Source organism: Aspergillus melleus (genome assembly GCF_016097325.1).
Source record: "Aspergillus melleus strain CBS 546.65 chromosome Unknown contig1, whole genome shotgun sequence".
NCBI lineage: Eukaryota > Fungi > Ascomycota > Eurotiomycetes > Eurotiales > Aspergillaceae > Aspergillus > Aspergillus melleus.
In genome coordinates, this window is record NW_025763370.1 from 6,356,730 (window position 1) to 6,371,324 (window position 14,595).

General features: G+C 53.0%; 8 protein-coding genes across 8 annotated transcripts; 6 read left to right on the top strand and 2 right to left on the bottom strand.

Annotated features, from left to right (window-relative positions):
- Positions 1-201: 201 nt before the first annotated feature.
- On the top strand, positions 202-1,851 carry LDX57_002275 (putative ATP-dependent protease (CrgA); the record flags this gene model as incomplete). The annotated part of the gene is made up of 1 exon (XM_046083919.1): positions 202-1,851. The coding sequence occupies one exon, from the start codon at positions 202-204 to the stop codon at positions 1,849-1,851; it is 1,650 nt and encodes a 549-aa protein (XP_045939882.1).
- A 180-nt stretch (positions 1,852-2,031) lies between these two features.
- On the top strand, positions 2,032-2,343 carry LDX57_002276 (uncharacterized protein; the record flags this gene model as incomplete). Its single annotated transcript, XM_046083920.1, has 1 exon — positions 2,032-2,343. The coding sequence occupies one exon, from the start codon at positions 2,032-2,034 to the stop codon at positions 2,341-2,343; it is 312 nt and encodes a 103-aa protein (XP_045939883.1).
- A 2,031-nt stretch (positions 2,344-4,374) lies between these two features.
- Positions 4,375-5,212, top strand: LDX57_002277 (RNA-binding protein; the record flags this gene model as incomplete). Its single annotated transcript, XM_046083921.1, has 2 exons — positions 4,375-4,656; positions 4,715-5,212. The coding sequence occupies 2 exons, from the start codon at positions 4,375-4,377 to the stop codon at positions 5,210-5,212; spliced, it is 780 nt and encodes a 259-aa protein (XP_045939884.1).
- A 945-nt stretch (positions 5,213-6,157) lies between these two features.
- Positions 6,158-7,154, bottom strand: RPS16 (40S ribosomal protein uS9; the record flags this gene model as incomplete). Its single annotated transcript, XM_046083922.1, has 4 exons — positions 6,158-6,448; positions 6,550-6,621; positions 6,964-6,986; positions 7,109-7,154. 4 exons carry the CDS (start codon positions 7,152-7,154, stop codon positions 6,158-6,160), a joined length of 432 nt encoding a protein of 143 aa, XP_045939885.1.
- A 126-nt stretch (positions 7,155-7,280) lies between these two features.
- LDX57_002279 (mitochondrial 54S ribosomal protein uL13m) lies at positions 7,281-8,509 on the top strand. The gene is made up of 3 exons (XM_046083923.1): positions 7,281-7,572; positions 7,641-8,001; positions 8,074-8,509. Exons 1-3 carry the CDS (start codon positions 7,552-7,554, stop codon positions 8,190-8,192), a joined length of 501 nt encoding a protein of 166 aa, XP_045939886.1. The 5' UTR covers positions 7,281-7,551; the 3' UTR covers positions 8,193-8,509.
- Positions 8,510-8,644: 135 nt separating this feature from the next.
- LDX57_002280 (urate oxidase) lies at positions 8,645-9,766 on the bottom strand (the record flags this gene model as incomplete). The annotated part of the gene is made up of 3 exons (XM_046083924.1): positions 8,645-8,769; positions 8,849-9,495; positions 9,630-9,766. The coding sequence occupies 3 exons, from the start codon at positions 9,764-9,766 to the stop codon at positions 8,645-8,647; spliced, it is 909 nt and encodes a 302-aa protein (XP_045939887.1).
- A 798-nt stretch (positions 9,767-10,564) lies between these two features.
- Positions 10,565-12,332, top strand: LDX57_002281 (uncharacterized protein; the record flags this gene model as incomplete). Its single annotated transcript, XM_046083925.1, has 6 exons — positions 10,565-10,669; positions 10,768-10,788; positions 10,853-10,910; positions 10,970-11,637; positions 11,697-11,799; positions 11,866-12,332. 6 exons carry the CDS (start codon positions 10,565-10,567, stop codon positions 12,330-12,332), a joined length of 1,422 nt encoding a protein of 473 aa, XP_045939888.1.
- A 227-nt stretch (positions 12,333-12,559) lies between these two features.
- LDX57_002282 (agmatine deiminase family protein) lies at positions 12,560-14,131 on the top strand (the record flags this gene model as incomplete). The annotated part of the gene is made up of 1 exon (XM_046083926.1): positions 12,560-14,131. One exon carries the CDS (start codon positions 12,560-12,562, stop codon positions 14,129-14,131), a length of 1,572 nt encoding a protein of 523 aa, XP_045939889.1.
- Between the last annotated feature and the right edge of the window lie 464 nt (positions 14,132-14,595).

Sequence of the window (14,595 nt, forward strand, 5' to 3'; positions counted from 1 at the left end):
TCAAACTCCCCGTCTTTCCCATCGCCAAGTAACTCCAGTAATCAAGTCATCTCTCTCCGCTTTCCCCCCTTAACCGTTCTCCAGATTTGGGTTATTATGTGATGCGCTTCTGAGCGGAAACACGGCCGTTCTAGTGATTTGTTTTCTTGATCTTTACTTTTCTAGGATATTGCCCGATCATCCGACATCCCGTTGTCCCTCATGGATGCGCCATCTCCGTACTCTCCACAGGCCAACCACCACTCGGTCCCCGACCCTACGACCCCTGCATCCTCAACATCGTCCCTCCGGTCGATCTGCAACGATGAGCAGTCCGCGCTATCCCCCGACGCAATCATCCACTTGATACAATGTTCGCGCTGCTCGCGACCTTTACGCGCGCCTCTCCGACTGCCGTGCGGCAACGCCGTCTGTCGAGCCTGTCTGCCGCCGATCCGTACACGCACGGGCATCACCTACCCTGGGAATGAGGAGCGCAAGCAAGGATTTACCTGCTACTGGGAACAATACGATAGGGATTGCGTGGGAGAACACTGCATCGGGGACTGCGGGGGGGACATCCTGTTGACTCGTCTGGTGGATGTGTTCGACGAGGTTCTAGGAGCTGGCTCCAGCACGTCGCAGGGTGCAGGGTTCCGGGTGACATGGCAAGGGCCTCGCAGAGACGGGTCGGGAATATTTGAGGAACAGAGCGCAACGTTGGAAGGTAGCCTGCTGGAGGGTACTTACCATCTGGTCAAAAGCGGCCGGCTCGATTACGACGCGTTCGGGGTCAGATATGAGGCGTTTGGGCAAGGGGAACGGGACGACGGCGCACTGGTCAGGCTCAGAGAGGCTATACGGAACGAGCTGGATTGTCATGTCTGCTACTCGCCCATCCTGGACCCGTTGACGACGTCCTGCGGCCATACGTTCTGTCGCGGGTGTGTCATAATGACCACGAATCATTCCGATCTCTGCCCTGTCTGTCGGCGAAAGCTCGTCGTGGACTCGACGGTACGGGCGGAGCCAACAAATAAGACAATCGCCGATCTCATAGCGACACTCTTCCCGGAGGAAGACGCCCTGCGACGCGAGGGTTCGACTCGAGACACAGCCGGCACTGATGATGAGACTACCCTCCCGTTGTTTGTGAACACGCTTGCTCTCCCGACGGTGCCAACCTTCCTTCATATTTTTGAGCCCCGGTACCGCCTCATGATCCGGAGGGTCATGCGGAATAGAAAACGTAAGTTTGGTATGGTCATGCTGAACGTCATGGGCAGGATCCAAGGGGAGCTAGGAAGATCTCGATTCATGCAGTACGGCACGGTCATGGTGGTTGATCGCTATGAGCCGCTTCCCGACGGACGAAGTCTTGTGATTGCCACAGGACAGTCTCGATTCAAGGTGCTCGGCTCGGACATTGTGGATGGGTATTATGTCGGTAGAATACGACTGGTGAATGACATCTCAATTACGCAGGAGGAGAGACGAGAAGCACTGGAGACGTCAGTCCCGCTATCACCGTCCATCGCAGATTCTCCAAAACCCTCGAGTAGAGAGAGGTTGCTGGAGACAATGCCGACGCAAGATCTTCTGAAGCTTTCTCAGGCGTTCGTCCGGAAGCAGCAGAGTCAAGAAGTGCACTGGCTTAACCCGCGTGTCTTGCTGGCATACGGGGGCATCCCCGACGATGCTGCTCGATTTCCTTGGTGGTTTGCCACCGTGCTACCTATCAAGGAACACGAAAAATATGAGCTTTTACCGACCACCAGCGTTCGACAGCGACTCAAAGTCAGCGCGCGATGGGCGCAAAAGTTAGAGTCTGGGGAATGGTCTGTCGATACTAGATGTATTGTCGATGTCTAACATATTACTGACCAACTATTCTTCTTTAGGATGATTCGACCCCGACCCCCGGTGTCGTCTGTCTTATGACTAGCCGTCCCTCTCCTGGTCTTCGCAGTCCTCGTGTTGATAGTAGGACAATCTCCATCGCTCCTGCCGGTATCAAACCCGGGCGTCTTCACGACCTTTTCACCGTTTTTCATGTCGGTCTCAGTTTCCTTTGGACCCACCCACCCCTTCTCTCTCGATAGGCAGCAGCAGCAGCAGCAGCGACAGCTCATGCGGGGCCAGAATTCCGAAACGTACGTCTCGCAGACCATCGTTGTGGGTGTATTCCTAGTCATTTTCATGGTACAAGTGGCCGCCAATGCCGGTCAAATTTATCGATCAAGACGACAGGAACGAGACCTCCGACGGAGGACTGAAACCGAGCAAGTATCACCTCAGCCCGTGGGGGAGCAACCGCAGGAGATGGAGCGACCAGATGTGGAGGCGGATCGCAATACCGGTTGAGTGCATTCCTCTCGAACTGCCAGTCGACTGCAGGCGATCGTCATTCGGGCGGCGCACAACAATGTCACCAATCGGCTCCAGTGCCATCGGATGCCGAGAAGGAACCAACGAGGGGCAAACTGGCGTAGAGATGATACCTGCGCTGCTTCCTTGCTGGTAGTGGGCCCGTTTTGAATCCCTGGTCTCAAGGGGTTTCTGCACAGGCGGTCAACCAAGAACGAAATGGAGATGATGATTCAATTTCTCTCCAAGTTCGCAGTGGATGGGATGGAAAAGACACCCATCAACCACGGGGCTACTCCCGTACAGCTGGCCGGAATGTGCGCATCTTCGACTTTCTCCGGCCGTTCTCCGGCCCTGGATTCATTCTGATGTATCTTCGGAGATTTTAAGACCGATCAGCCGACCGTAGGCTGATGATGGTCGAACACCTGTTCATGTACGGACGTTAAGTAGGCTCAAGGCTATTAGATTGCTGAGACGTTAGGACGTTAGGCGTAGTTTCTTAAGGCACATGTTCCGAGTACCTCCCATCGCAGTCGCCCGAATTAATAATAGATACTAGCGACGCGCCTTGCGTCGAGGTCGATGATTTGCCTGCTCAAGCAGGAGGAGGGGAATTAATGAAGTTTGTGTTGTGACTTGTCCAACGCCACCGTCAAGCATCGCTGCAGAAGGTGCAGCGATTCGTCGAGAGGCCGTTGAAAAGCGCCTGGCGGGTTCGATGGAGATCAGGAGATTGGGAGAGCGACTCTCTACACATCAATTGGCGCCTGTGGTTACTGATCGTCTTGCCTCTGCAGCCGCCCATCCACAATGGTCTCTGGCGCCGTTGACTGGTCAAGACGTCAGATCTCTGTCTCAAGTGAACAACGTGGGGTGACGTTGGGATATTTCTTTTTCTATTCTTTGGGAGTCTGGGAAGGCACGAGACCCTTTCCCTGGTCCCTTATCTTTCTCTCTTCCTTCCCTCTTTTCTTCTTTCTTTTCTACTCTTCCCTCCCCTCCTATCTTTGCTTTTCCTCTTCCCTGCACTTTTGTCCTTCTCCAATTCGACTGTCGGGGTTCCCCTGTCGGTCTCATCGAAGGATACTGGCATTCACGGTTCGTCTTCCCCGTCATCCCATCTGCCTTCAGACAGTCCGTGGGGAACGAATTGGTCAGGCACCGAATACTGAACATCGTTCTAGATTTCACCACACAATGTCTTCATTTATTACAGTTGAGAAACGTCATCTGGAACATCTGCTAGAACAGTAAGTGTGCTGTATTCGCCCGCTTGTCTTCCTGGTAATGCTATGGCTTGGCTTGTGTTGTGTTTGGGTGTGCTATACTTCGTATACACCGGCCCATAGAAGACCCACCCGCTAACGAGGGAATGTGGATAGAGCGGAAGCTGTAAGTCGCACGAGCTAGCGATCTATGGTTTACTTTTTGTCCGTTTGATTTTGCCCGTTAAACTCAGGCGAGGTCGTTCAATAGCGCGTATCGCCGGAAAACAATGCTTCCAACCTCGACTCAGTGACGATCCCCAATTCCGAATATAAGCAATTGGTTAGTCGTGATCATGATCCGATGACCTAGGTGGTCGTCAGTGCTGACCAACACCCGTGGAATGACAGCTTCAAGAATCCGAACAATTCAGTATGTGAGCCATCAGACAACGGACCAAACATTTATTTTCAGCCCGGGATTGCACCGTCTAATTGCACGTCCTGACCTAATCCATAGATAGATTGAAAGATTCTCTCCTCAAGGGCGGATTGTCGACGGAGAGTCTCGATGTCAGTGCTTGATGGAACAAGGTTATAAAGACCCAGCGCGACGGGCGAGAAGGCTGACCATCTTCAGGTATTGATCTGTGGTTCAGAACCACACGAAACGCCACCAAAGCAAGACTTTATCCCGGGACATCCTGGTGGTCGTCGTGAAGTTTCCTCTAGTGTTGACTACTATGAGCATTCCAAAAACTATAAGCTCTCGACAAATTTCGATGGAGACGATGACGACGAGGAGGAGGAAGATGGCCTGATGGACCCTCAGGACAGTGACGAAAAGGACGATTGCGAGGAATCCTCGAGGACCACGGGATCGTGTGCTGGCATAACCGATCGACGAACCATTTTGATTCGTGGCCTACCCGATCGAGTCACCCATAAAGATCTCGTCGAAAACATGCGAGGCGGCGCCCTGCTACATATTTACCTTCGAGCCCGTGAACGCACCGCCAGCATCTCGTTCGTTGAAGAGGCCGACGCCCAAGGTTTTTATCAACATGTGAAAGATTACGGTTTTTATGTAGCCGGCAAACGAGTGAGTTGATCGGTTGTCAAGCAATATGTCCCATTCTAACCAACTCATGTCATTCTAGGTGGAGGTCCTGTGGAATGACCGCCAGTTCTATATGCCTCCCTTTGTTAGGGCCAAAATCAACAACGGAGCGTCGAGAAACATCATGCTCTTCAACGTGAACCCCAATATCACTGAGGGGCTCATTCGCAAGGATCTCGACCATATCCATAACCTTATTGTGGTGGCGGTTAAGTTCAAGAATGGGAACGCCTATATCTCCACCAACTCCGTTCACAACGCCCTGTTTGCCCGGTCCTGCATGATGTCACGTCTCACTTACAAGGGCATGAGGATCGGATTTTATCCCGACGAATGCAACCAGCCACTGGTCAAGATTCCTACAGCACCAAAAAAGGACGCACAAGCCGGGGTCAAGAAGCCGGCCTCGATTCCCAACCGATTCCAGCTCCTGTCCCTCGATGGGGGTGATGAGGAGGATAGTGATGGCAGTGAAGGACTGAACGGTACTCCCTTGGGCAGTGGTATCCGCTGGGCAGACAACAGAGTATTGGCTTAGCCTAGGGCTGTTGAAAGGAGAGCGTTTCTTTTCCTTTCGCTGCAATCGTTCGAGGGAAGTGGGAATGAAAGTGGGTAAGGGGGACTTCATAATCAATTTTTCTTAGGAATTGGGAGTGGAAGTGGATGAGGAGGATTCATAATTGTTGCAAGATTGGTCGAATGAGAGCCGGCACTTTCACCTTCCCGACATCTAGACTGGGAATCATGGACCCCACATGTAGGGCATGAGAGCATGGCACAAGAGTTTTGGCTACGAAATAGGAAAGTTGACGCATGATCTACATGAGGCGACACAATACTCTAGGCCCAGATGCAAGACACAGACCCCACAGGGCAGCACAGTACATATCAGAAGGCAGGGTCATGATGTTCATTTCCTTTTTTCCCTTGGCTGGAAGACATTCTTGAATTCGTAACATTTGAGCGTTTGTAATCCAGCGGACAAAAAAACCGATAACCATTAAACAAGGAAACCCCCCACGGACAGGACAACGCAGGATGAATATCAGGAACGACGTCTCGCTTCTTCCCATCAGAAGACACGCACCGGCACATCGAGGAACAGGAAAAGAAAATTGGGTGATATTTGAGATAGCTGGCCTATACTAAATCCAGCCGAGGCCAGGCCTAGTATCGCACCATTAAACAACAACATTCCACAGCGGCAACCAGAATCGAACCAAAACCCGATTGTCCCATGGATTCCTTTTCTCCCTTTTGATTTCCTCCCCGGTACACCGTAGACACCATTCTGCGTTTCTGCACAAACATCTTTTTTTCCATTTTTTCTTCGTTTCCTCTCTCTCTCTTGCTCCCTTTCCTCGCTTCCGACTGACGAAAAGAAGAGAGTAAAGAGAAGAGAGAGGGTGGGGGTTCGAGAAAACAAAGATGGCGGGATGTATAAGCCCCCCGTCCGTCTTTCTCTCTCTTTTTGATCCCCCGTTTAACGGTAGGATTTCTGGTACCTGGCGCGGGCACCACGTCCACCGAACTTCTTGGGCTCCGTGCGACGGTTGTCGGCAACGAGCAATGTGCGGTCGTACTGGGCAAGAGCCTGCTTCAGCTGGTTCTTGGAGTGCTCATCGACGTACTTCTGGTAGTAGGCGACGATGGACTTGGCGATGGCCTGACGGATGGCGTAGACCTGCGAGGTGTGACCACCACCGGAGACGCGGACACGGATGTCGACACCGGCGAACTTGTCGGCACCGACGATGAGGAGGGGCTCGTAGACCTATTATTTCAGGGTATATTAGGCTATGGGGTTCTTTTTTTTTTCATATCCTTCCTGGCGACAGAATCTCCCTAGACTGGATGGAGAGTGTTGTGGCGTACCTTGAAGCGGAGGACCTCAGGCTGGACCAGAGAGAGGGGCTGGCCGTTGACCTTGACAAGGCCCTTGCCTTGCTGTAAAGAGAAAAAGTCTCAGTTATCTTGTTCCTTGTATTTGTGCGAGTGGGTTTGAAATTCGAATTGTGGGTGATGGTGGATGGAGAGTCGATGGAATAAAAAAGATCATGGGTGTTTCTGTTTCGCGCATGCTGATCGTCCCTCTCTTCCGCCTGTTTTTTTTTCTTTCTTCTTTCGACATTCGTTTCTCTTTTCTTTCGTATTGTTGCGATTATTTCCTTTCTTCCCTCTCTTTCTTCCAAACATTGTAGGGTGTATTCATTCCATTTCCGATCTCAAAATCCAAGGGCACGGTGTAGACAATCACCGGGATTCAAACAAAAGACGGTTCTCTCATACCTTGCAGTGGGCGACAGCGGTAGCTAGATAGACACACTCGTTAGCCTTTCAGTCCCCTTTGACGATATCCCATGTCTCCATCCAAGTCGCGCACACAAATCATCCCCAATCCCACAATCTCAATCGCAAAAATCAGCAAACTCACCCGTCTTCTTCTTGCCGAAGCATTGCACACTCGGAACGGAAGCCATGGTGATCGAATGGCCCTGATCGGTGTCGGAGAGGGAGTGTGGTGGAAGTTGTCGTCGTCTCGGGCTACTTTCGATTAATTTTTCGGACGGGCTGCTTCGACTGGAGCGACTCCGTGCGGGAGGCCTTCGCTTAGTGTTGGCGCTAGTGCCGCTTCTAGGGTTTCGGTTTGCTCCGTTTGTTTCTCGCCCCGGGTCACGTGGGGCGGTCAGTTCGAGTTTGTTCTGTCGGACTTCGGAGAACGACGGACTTGCTTGCTGAGAGAGCTCAGATCGTCTGCTTGGGCTGGTCTCGTTCTTGCCTTTCGTTCTTTTGGGTTTGTCTTTTGTTCATTGACGTGATTTGACTTCATCCATCTGACTTTGTCCTCTCCGAGTCATCCAGTCCTGATCCTCCATCATGTCGCAAACCATTGGAAAGGTACAACTCGACAACCCCAACTGCCAAACAAACTCATCCGACTAACATACACCCTCCCAATTGAATAGACCCGTCTCGCCTACTCGCGCACATGGCATCACGTTGACGTGGGCACCGACGGCCGCTCCCTCGGCCGCGTCGCCTCCGCCATCGCCCTCCACCTCATGGGCAAGCATAAGCCCATCTACGACCCCTCGACCGACTGCGGTGACTACGTCGTGGCCGTGGGCTGCCACGACCTGCGCACCACCGGCAAGAAGCGCTTCCAGAAGAAGTACTACACCCACAACACCCGCCCCGGTAGCCTGCGCAGCATGACCATGGACAAGATGTTTGAGAAATGGGGCGGCGGCGAGGTCCTGCGCCGTGCGGTGCGAGGCATGTTGCCTAAGAACCGTCTGCGGGACAAGAGATTGGCGCGGTTGAAGAGTATGTTTCCTTCCAACTTAGTGGCTGATGTTGTCGGTCGAGAAAGGACTATGGGCTAACTACGATTCACAGCTTTCGAGGGTCTCGCTCACCCCTACAAGGCCAACATCGTCAAATTCGGGAATCAGTCGGTCATTGGAAACATGCCCGAGGTGCAGCAGGCGTTCAAGGAGACCAAGGCCTCTGCTTAAGGGATGACAAAATCCCCTAAGTACTGTATTATGTCAACTCCTGCTCTGCCTCTGGAGTGTTTCGATGGTGTAATTGTATACATACTTGTACCGTGCTGTTTGATTATCTTCCTGTCTTGTCGTTTTTGATGATTTGCTAGCGCATGGGTGGGAGTTTCTTTCTCTTTTCTTTTCATATTTTCACACCTTTTTTGGTTACCTCGTCTTCCCCATCTAGGTATTCGAGTTCTACCTACATTTAACTTGCATCTTTTCCGACAGATTTGAATTGGTGTCTTTGTATTATACCATACGGACCAGTGAGGGAATTCAAAACAATAAAGAAAAAGAACAGAATAAGGATGCTCGTCATGTATGCCTTTATACCCCAGACTATATACAGTTGACCGTCGAAAACTCCCAAAAACACAGAGCACAGGTATTCTTTATCCGTCATGCATGTCTAATGCGGTCTACAGCTTAGGTTTCACCGATGATCGTCCCACGGTGCACTTGATCAGACCGTTGGGGTCGGTCTGGGGGGCAAACACCTCGGCGTTCTTGCCGGTGTTTTGCAGTCCCTTGTGCCATTCCAGATCTGGGACAAAAAAGTCAGTATGACAAGAAAAACAAACATCGCGAAGGATGCAGGAGGTAAAAGAGGCAAAGCGACGTACTGATCTCAAAGTAATGCTTATTGGGCAAGGAATAATCCACCGTCTCCACCAGCGGCTGATAGGCCAGGATCTGCTCGGCCATCTTATACATAGTGTTCTGCACACTGGCACTGTTATCCTCGGCGAAGATCTTCAGAGTGACCTCGCGGGCGCGCTCCCAGGTGGCGTCGAACTTGGGGACCACGGCGCGGACCTCGTCCAGCGAGGCGAAGTTCTTCCAGGCCCAGCTGGCATCGACGTCGGTGCTGAGGATGCGGTCCCAGGTCTCCTTGAGGGTGGTGTACTCGTCGCGCAGGAAGCCCCAGAACTGCGACGCGGTGCTCTTCAGCACGGTCAGCTTGGACAAGCCCGACGTGATGGCGATGCCGCGGCCCTCGGTCACGTCGACCTGCACGGTGCGCTTCTCCTCGCTGTCGCGCACGAACGAGTGCGGGTGCGGCTTGCCGTCCAGGGTCAATCGCGTCCAGCGGTGCGTGACGATGTGGGCGTGCGCCACGTGGATGTGCTTGTACTTGGTGACGAAGTGGGTGCCCAGGATGGAGCCGAACAGCTCCGGAGGAGTGACGGGGTTTTGCTTGGCGAGGATGTAGATGCTGTTCTTGATGGAGTCGGTGGTTACGATGACGCTGTTATCGGCTTTGGTGTAGCTGGTTTGAGTGTTACTTTATTGTGCTTTTCTTTCTTTCTCTTGGTACGGAGTTGAGATCCTCCATGTTGATATCTAACAAGGGAGAGAGCCCTATATATACCAGAGGAACAAAGGGCTTGCAAGGGCACTTACGACGTCTCGATCTCACCCTCCAACAACACGCAGACGGTCATCTCGACCACGGTCTGCACGCCAGTCTTCTCGTCCTTGTGCACCTTGTAGACGCGGACATTGTCCTTGCCGTAGCGAGCTGCGGATACTTCAGCCATGGTGAGATGAGAGAGAGAGAGCTCGTGTTGAGATAAGATAGAGGATTAGATAGGGATGGGAATGTAGATGTAGATCGGCGCGGAGAAGAGGTTCAAGCAAGGGGCAACCCGGACGAAAAGGAAATCGCAACTAATTTGTAGGACCGACAGGACGAACGAGAGAACCCCCGTGAGGTTAAATAGTCGGCAAATCGACGATGAGCGGCGTAGGACGACGGCGAGAGTCGAAGCGATGGTCTGATGGCAAACGTCGGCCACCTCCGATGGCCGCCTTATCTTATCGCCTTGTTCTCCCTCCCTCCCTCCCTTCTCTCCCTCTCTCTTTCTTTCGTAATTCCTTACGTTCTCTTCCAGGATCATTTCATCGGTGATGTTAATTTCCAGACTCACTCGGGAATCAATTGGTCTCGTTGGATCAGCAGTGACAGATCAAAACAATATGATGCCAACACTGACAGTAAAGTCGCAACTTGCGGTCCAACCAACGGCACCGGAAGTGGGATGCGCCGCGACAGCAAATGCTCTCGTCAGTGATCAACACGTTCGATTCTAGAGTGCTTCAATAAGCTATATTCAAGATCTGGATGCTTGGTACATCCAATGACCCCCTGAACACCGACACCGCCCATTCCATGCCATCATGGCGGCCCCCCAGCTGTCAGGCTCCCAGTCTGGGCCGCTTCTCAATCCTTTCCCCACACCAATCGCCGGCCTTAGCTTCCTTTTTCCCTTCTGCAACTTCAGCTGAAAATCACAAGCTCGCTCGTTGCGTTGTGACACCCGCCAACACTCGCTCCCATGTGGTCGTCTTTGCTGGGAGGGCAGAAACGCCCGCCGTGGCTATTACGGCTGCGCTCCTCTGCTGGTTTTATCGTCGCGACGGTCTGGATTTCCTTTTTCACGGTATGTCGCAGCTTGCGGAGAATTGCGAAGAGTCTCCAATCACGGCCATCATCGCCCCGGCCAATACCGAAACCCAGTACTAATGTCAATTTCAAAAGGATTATTTTCTCTATGCCATGGTAAGCCGCGGCCTGCAATTTGGCAAATGCGCCGTCCCCTCGCTGAACCCTCCGCTCCGAATAGATCGTCCCCGTCATGCCGACTGCCCTGGTCGACCGAGCCGGAGTACCGTATGAAGAGCGTATGTTCTCAATTTACTTTGGTCTGGAGGAAGTTTAACTGAGCGTGCCTTGACAACAGGGGAATACTGGGTTAGCGTGCTCCTCGTGTGCGAAGCCGCCGTCGCCTTCGTCTGCTGTCCTCTTTTCGGCTACATGGTCGACGTCACTCCCACCCGCCAATTCCCCTACCTCTTGGGCCTGATCCTGTTGGGTGCCTCCATGGTGATCCTGTCCGTGGCTCATACTGTGGGTCTATTTGTTCTCGCACGATTGATCCAAGGTGGTGCGACCGCCATGGTCTCGGTGGCAGGTCTGTCCCTGCTGACCGACACGGTTTCGTTTGACAATCTCGGCCAGACCATCGGATACCTGGGGTCGGCCATCGCGCTGGGCTTTCTTTTAGGTCCCCTGCTGGGAGGCATGGTATATGACGTAGCGGGGTATCAGGCGGTCTTCGGAATGGCCTTTGCCATTGTGGCCATTGATGTCATTATGCGAGTTGCGGTGATTGAGAAGAAGGTCGCGCGTCGCTGGACGGCCGACATGCCTGAGGAAGACCGTGAACCGGCGTCTCGTGAACCAGCCGATCGGGGATATGACACCTTTGCAGATCCCGGACTCGTGTCAGACGCAGGTCCTGTAGGGCCACAAAAGCCAGCGCTTCTGCTTATCGCGCGACAACCCCGGGTGATAATCTCGTCGTGGGCGCTTCTCGTCCAGGGCGTGCTATATTCAGCCTTTGATTCAGTAAGCCATTCTTAGATCGTACTACCGGGTGGATGTAGGCGTTGATGCTAACTCTGTAGACCATCCCGGTCTTTGTTGAATCACGATTCCACTGGGGACCTTTCGGAGCCGGCATGGCTTTCCTGCCCTCCGCCATCACTGCGCTCTTCGAGCCTTATTTCGGTCAGTATATGCCGATCCGACACTCCGCATATTTTGACCCTCGCTAATGCAAGGGGCGTGGAACAGGTACCCTGTCGGACCATTACGGCGCGCGTCTCATTACCTTCCTGGGGTTCTTGCTGCTGGCTCCACCGCTCATCTGCCTGCGGTTTGTGGAGCAGAACACCACATCTCACGTCGTGCTCCTGCTGGTCCTTCTCGGCCTGATCGGACTGCTGATTAACTTGTGTATCCCGGCTCTGTTTGTCGAAACGCAGCAGGTTCTCGAGGATATGGAGCGTAGTCGACCGGGGGTCTTCGGCGAGCAGGGAGCCGTGGCGCAGGCATTTGGCATCCAGACGATGGCCCAGTTCATGGGACTGACCCTGGGACCGCTGTGGGGTGGATTCTCGGAGTATCAGTATGGATGGAAGACCATGTCGTTGACGCTGGGGGTGCTGGCAGGCGGGACAGCGATTCCCATGCTGTGGCTCAGTAATGGGCAGAAGGCGGAGGCGGAGGATGAGGAGAGAGAGCGCCTGATTGGAACATGATATCGCTCGTAGTCCTACTTCGTATAGAGAAAAAGCACTGCCTAGACTCGTGGGTCAAGTGTGACATGTCCGACTCTAAAAGATAAACATCGGCCAATACGAAAACATGTGACTCCCTCTGGGCATTCCGCGGACCCCGATCAACTTCTTAAAAGTCTCCATAAAGTCTCCTTCCATCCGTGTTACTCTGCACGTTAACTGCATCCCATCAACATGGCGTCTCGATTATGCAATGCCTCGAAGATAGGGAGACTATCCAGAACAACAGTAAGCCCACCTGTCCACCCTTAATCAAGCATTCAACTCACCCAACCCAGCTCCCTGGATCAAAATCCACCCTCCACACCTCATCCCTTCATCACCAACAACAGCAACAAACAGCTCAATTCTACCTCCCCCATGAATCCGTCCCCCACGCCGCCGCAATCCTCGGCTTCCCTTCGCGACAATCCGTCTCCAGGGCCTTCCATCCCGGCACCTGTCGCGAGATCGTCGATCTAGCAGTGACGATCGCCGAGTTCGAGCCCGTCCGGCTGTATACCCGTCCGGAGGATATCGTCTCGGCGCAGGGACTGATCAAGCAGCGAATCCATCGCCACCCGGCCAGCACGAGTCAGTCCTTGTGTCTTGACCATGACAGCCAGGACAACCAAGAGAATGGGAACAGCACCCCCGTCCCTGATCTCCAATCCCGAATCCAGATTATCCCTTGTCCGACGAACCATTGCTGGGTACGGGATACAGGACCAGTGTTCGTCCGTCCGGTAGATACAGATCCAGACCTAAATCCTACTACTTCCACGACAACACAACAGCAGCAGCAGGAGCACCATTTCGCAGTCGACTTCTCCTTCTGCGAATGGGGCAACAAACATCTCGACCCTATCTTCACACCCCTCCCCGAAGATACCGACGACCCCAACACTGTCTGGCCCATCCCCTCTCCCACCACCCTCGCCGAAAACACCGATTTCGCAGCCCGCGTCATCGCCTCTTTCTCCCCTTCCTCATCTTCCTCCATCCCCATCACCACCGCCAGAGTAACCACCCCCCTCCGCCTCGAAGGCGGCGGGATCGAAGTCGACGGCCAAGGAACCTTCTTCGCCACGGAGAGCAGTATCTTCTGCCCGCAGCGCAACCCGGACCTAACGCGCGCGACGGCCGAGGAAGAACTAACTCGTCTCCTTGGCGTGCGCAAGTTCATCTGGTTTCCGGGCCGCAAGGGGCTAGATATCACGGATGCGCATGTCGATGCGTTGGTTCGGGTCGTCAGGCCGGGGGTTGTGGTTGTTTCGAGACCGCGGGGTTATGGTCATGAATCTCTTGGAGATGGGAATGAGGAGACGACTTCTACTTCAACTGCTACTGCTGCTACGTCTACTAGTGGTGAGCTTAGTAGGGTCAGAACACGACGCGAATGGAAACGCAACTACACCGAAATCCTCGCAATCCTATCCCGCGAAACCGACGCCCTCGGTCGACGATTCGAAGTGCATGAGATCGAGGAACCGGACCCGAAGTATCTGACAACACAACAACAGGATACTAGCGCTGCTCCTGATGCTGTTCCTATTGCGGAGGAAGAGGAGGAAGATCCCGCAGCATCATATGTCAACTTCTACTTGGCCAACGGGGCCGTCGTGATGCCGGTGTTTGGGGACCCCGATGCGGACGAACGGGCCGTGCGGACCATGCGACGGTTATTGCCGGAGCGGGAGGTGCGGACGGTGCGCGTGAACTGTCTGCCCCGGATGGGCGGCGTGGTGCATTGCGTTACGCAGCAAGTTCCTGCTCTCTAGTTCTTTAGGCTCTCTGGGGTTTATGGTTTGGGGGTATACGGATATGGAGAGATAGTATAGCAGAGTGCAGTGTAGTGTAGGATTAATTTTCAGGATCTCCACTCATACAGACAGACATAATATAATGGATCAAAGAAACGATGGTTGAAGAATCAATCCCAAATCTAAATTTATCTCCTTTTCAACATACAGCCCAAATCACACTCCACTGGGGCCCTCATATCTTCTTGGTTTTGTCTTCATGTCTGGCCTGGCCCACAAGCACATGATATACATCCAAACCACCCATATGATGTACAAGATCAGAGTAGAGTAGAGAAAAGAAGAGAAGAGAAGGTTAAGAACATCCCGAGGGAAAAAAGCAAAGCAAAGAAAGAAAAGCAACAAAGACATCGTCTTTTTGAGAATTTGACTGCTTCAAATACCAAATCCAAGAGAGCAAACGGAAGATAAAAAGAACCCAA

What these genes read in the sequence shown, in the direction of transcription:
- LDX57_002279 (XM_046083923.1), top strand. Translation starts at nt 7,552, where the DNA reads ATGTCGCAAACCATTGGAAAG. An exon ending in TGTCGCAAACCATTGGAAAG is followed by an intron (nt 7,573 to 7,640) that starts GTACAACTCGAC and finishes CCAATTGAATAG; the next exon opens with ACCCGTCTCGCCTACTCGCG. An exon ending in GAGATTGGCGCGGTTGAAGA is followed by an intron (nt 8,002 to 8,073) that starts GTATGTTTCCTT and finishes TACGATTCACAG; the next exon opens with CTTTCGAGGGTCTCGCTCAC.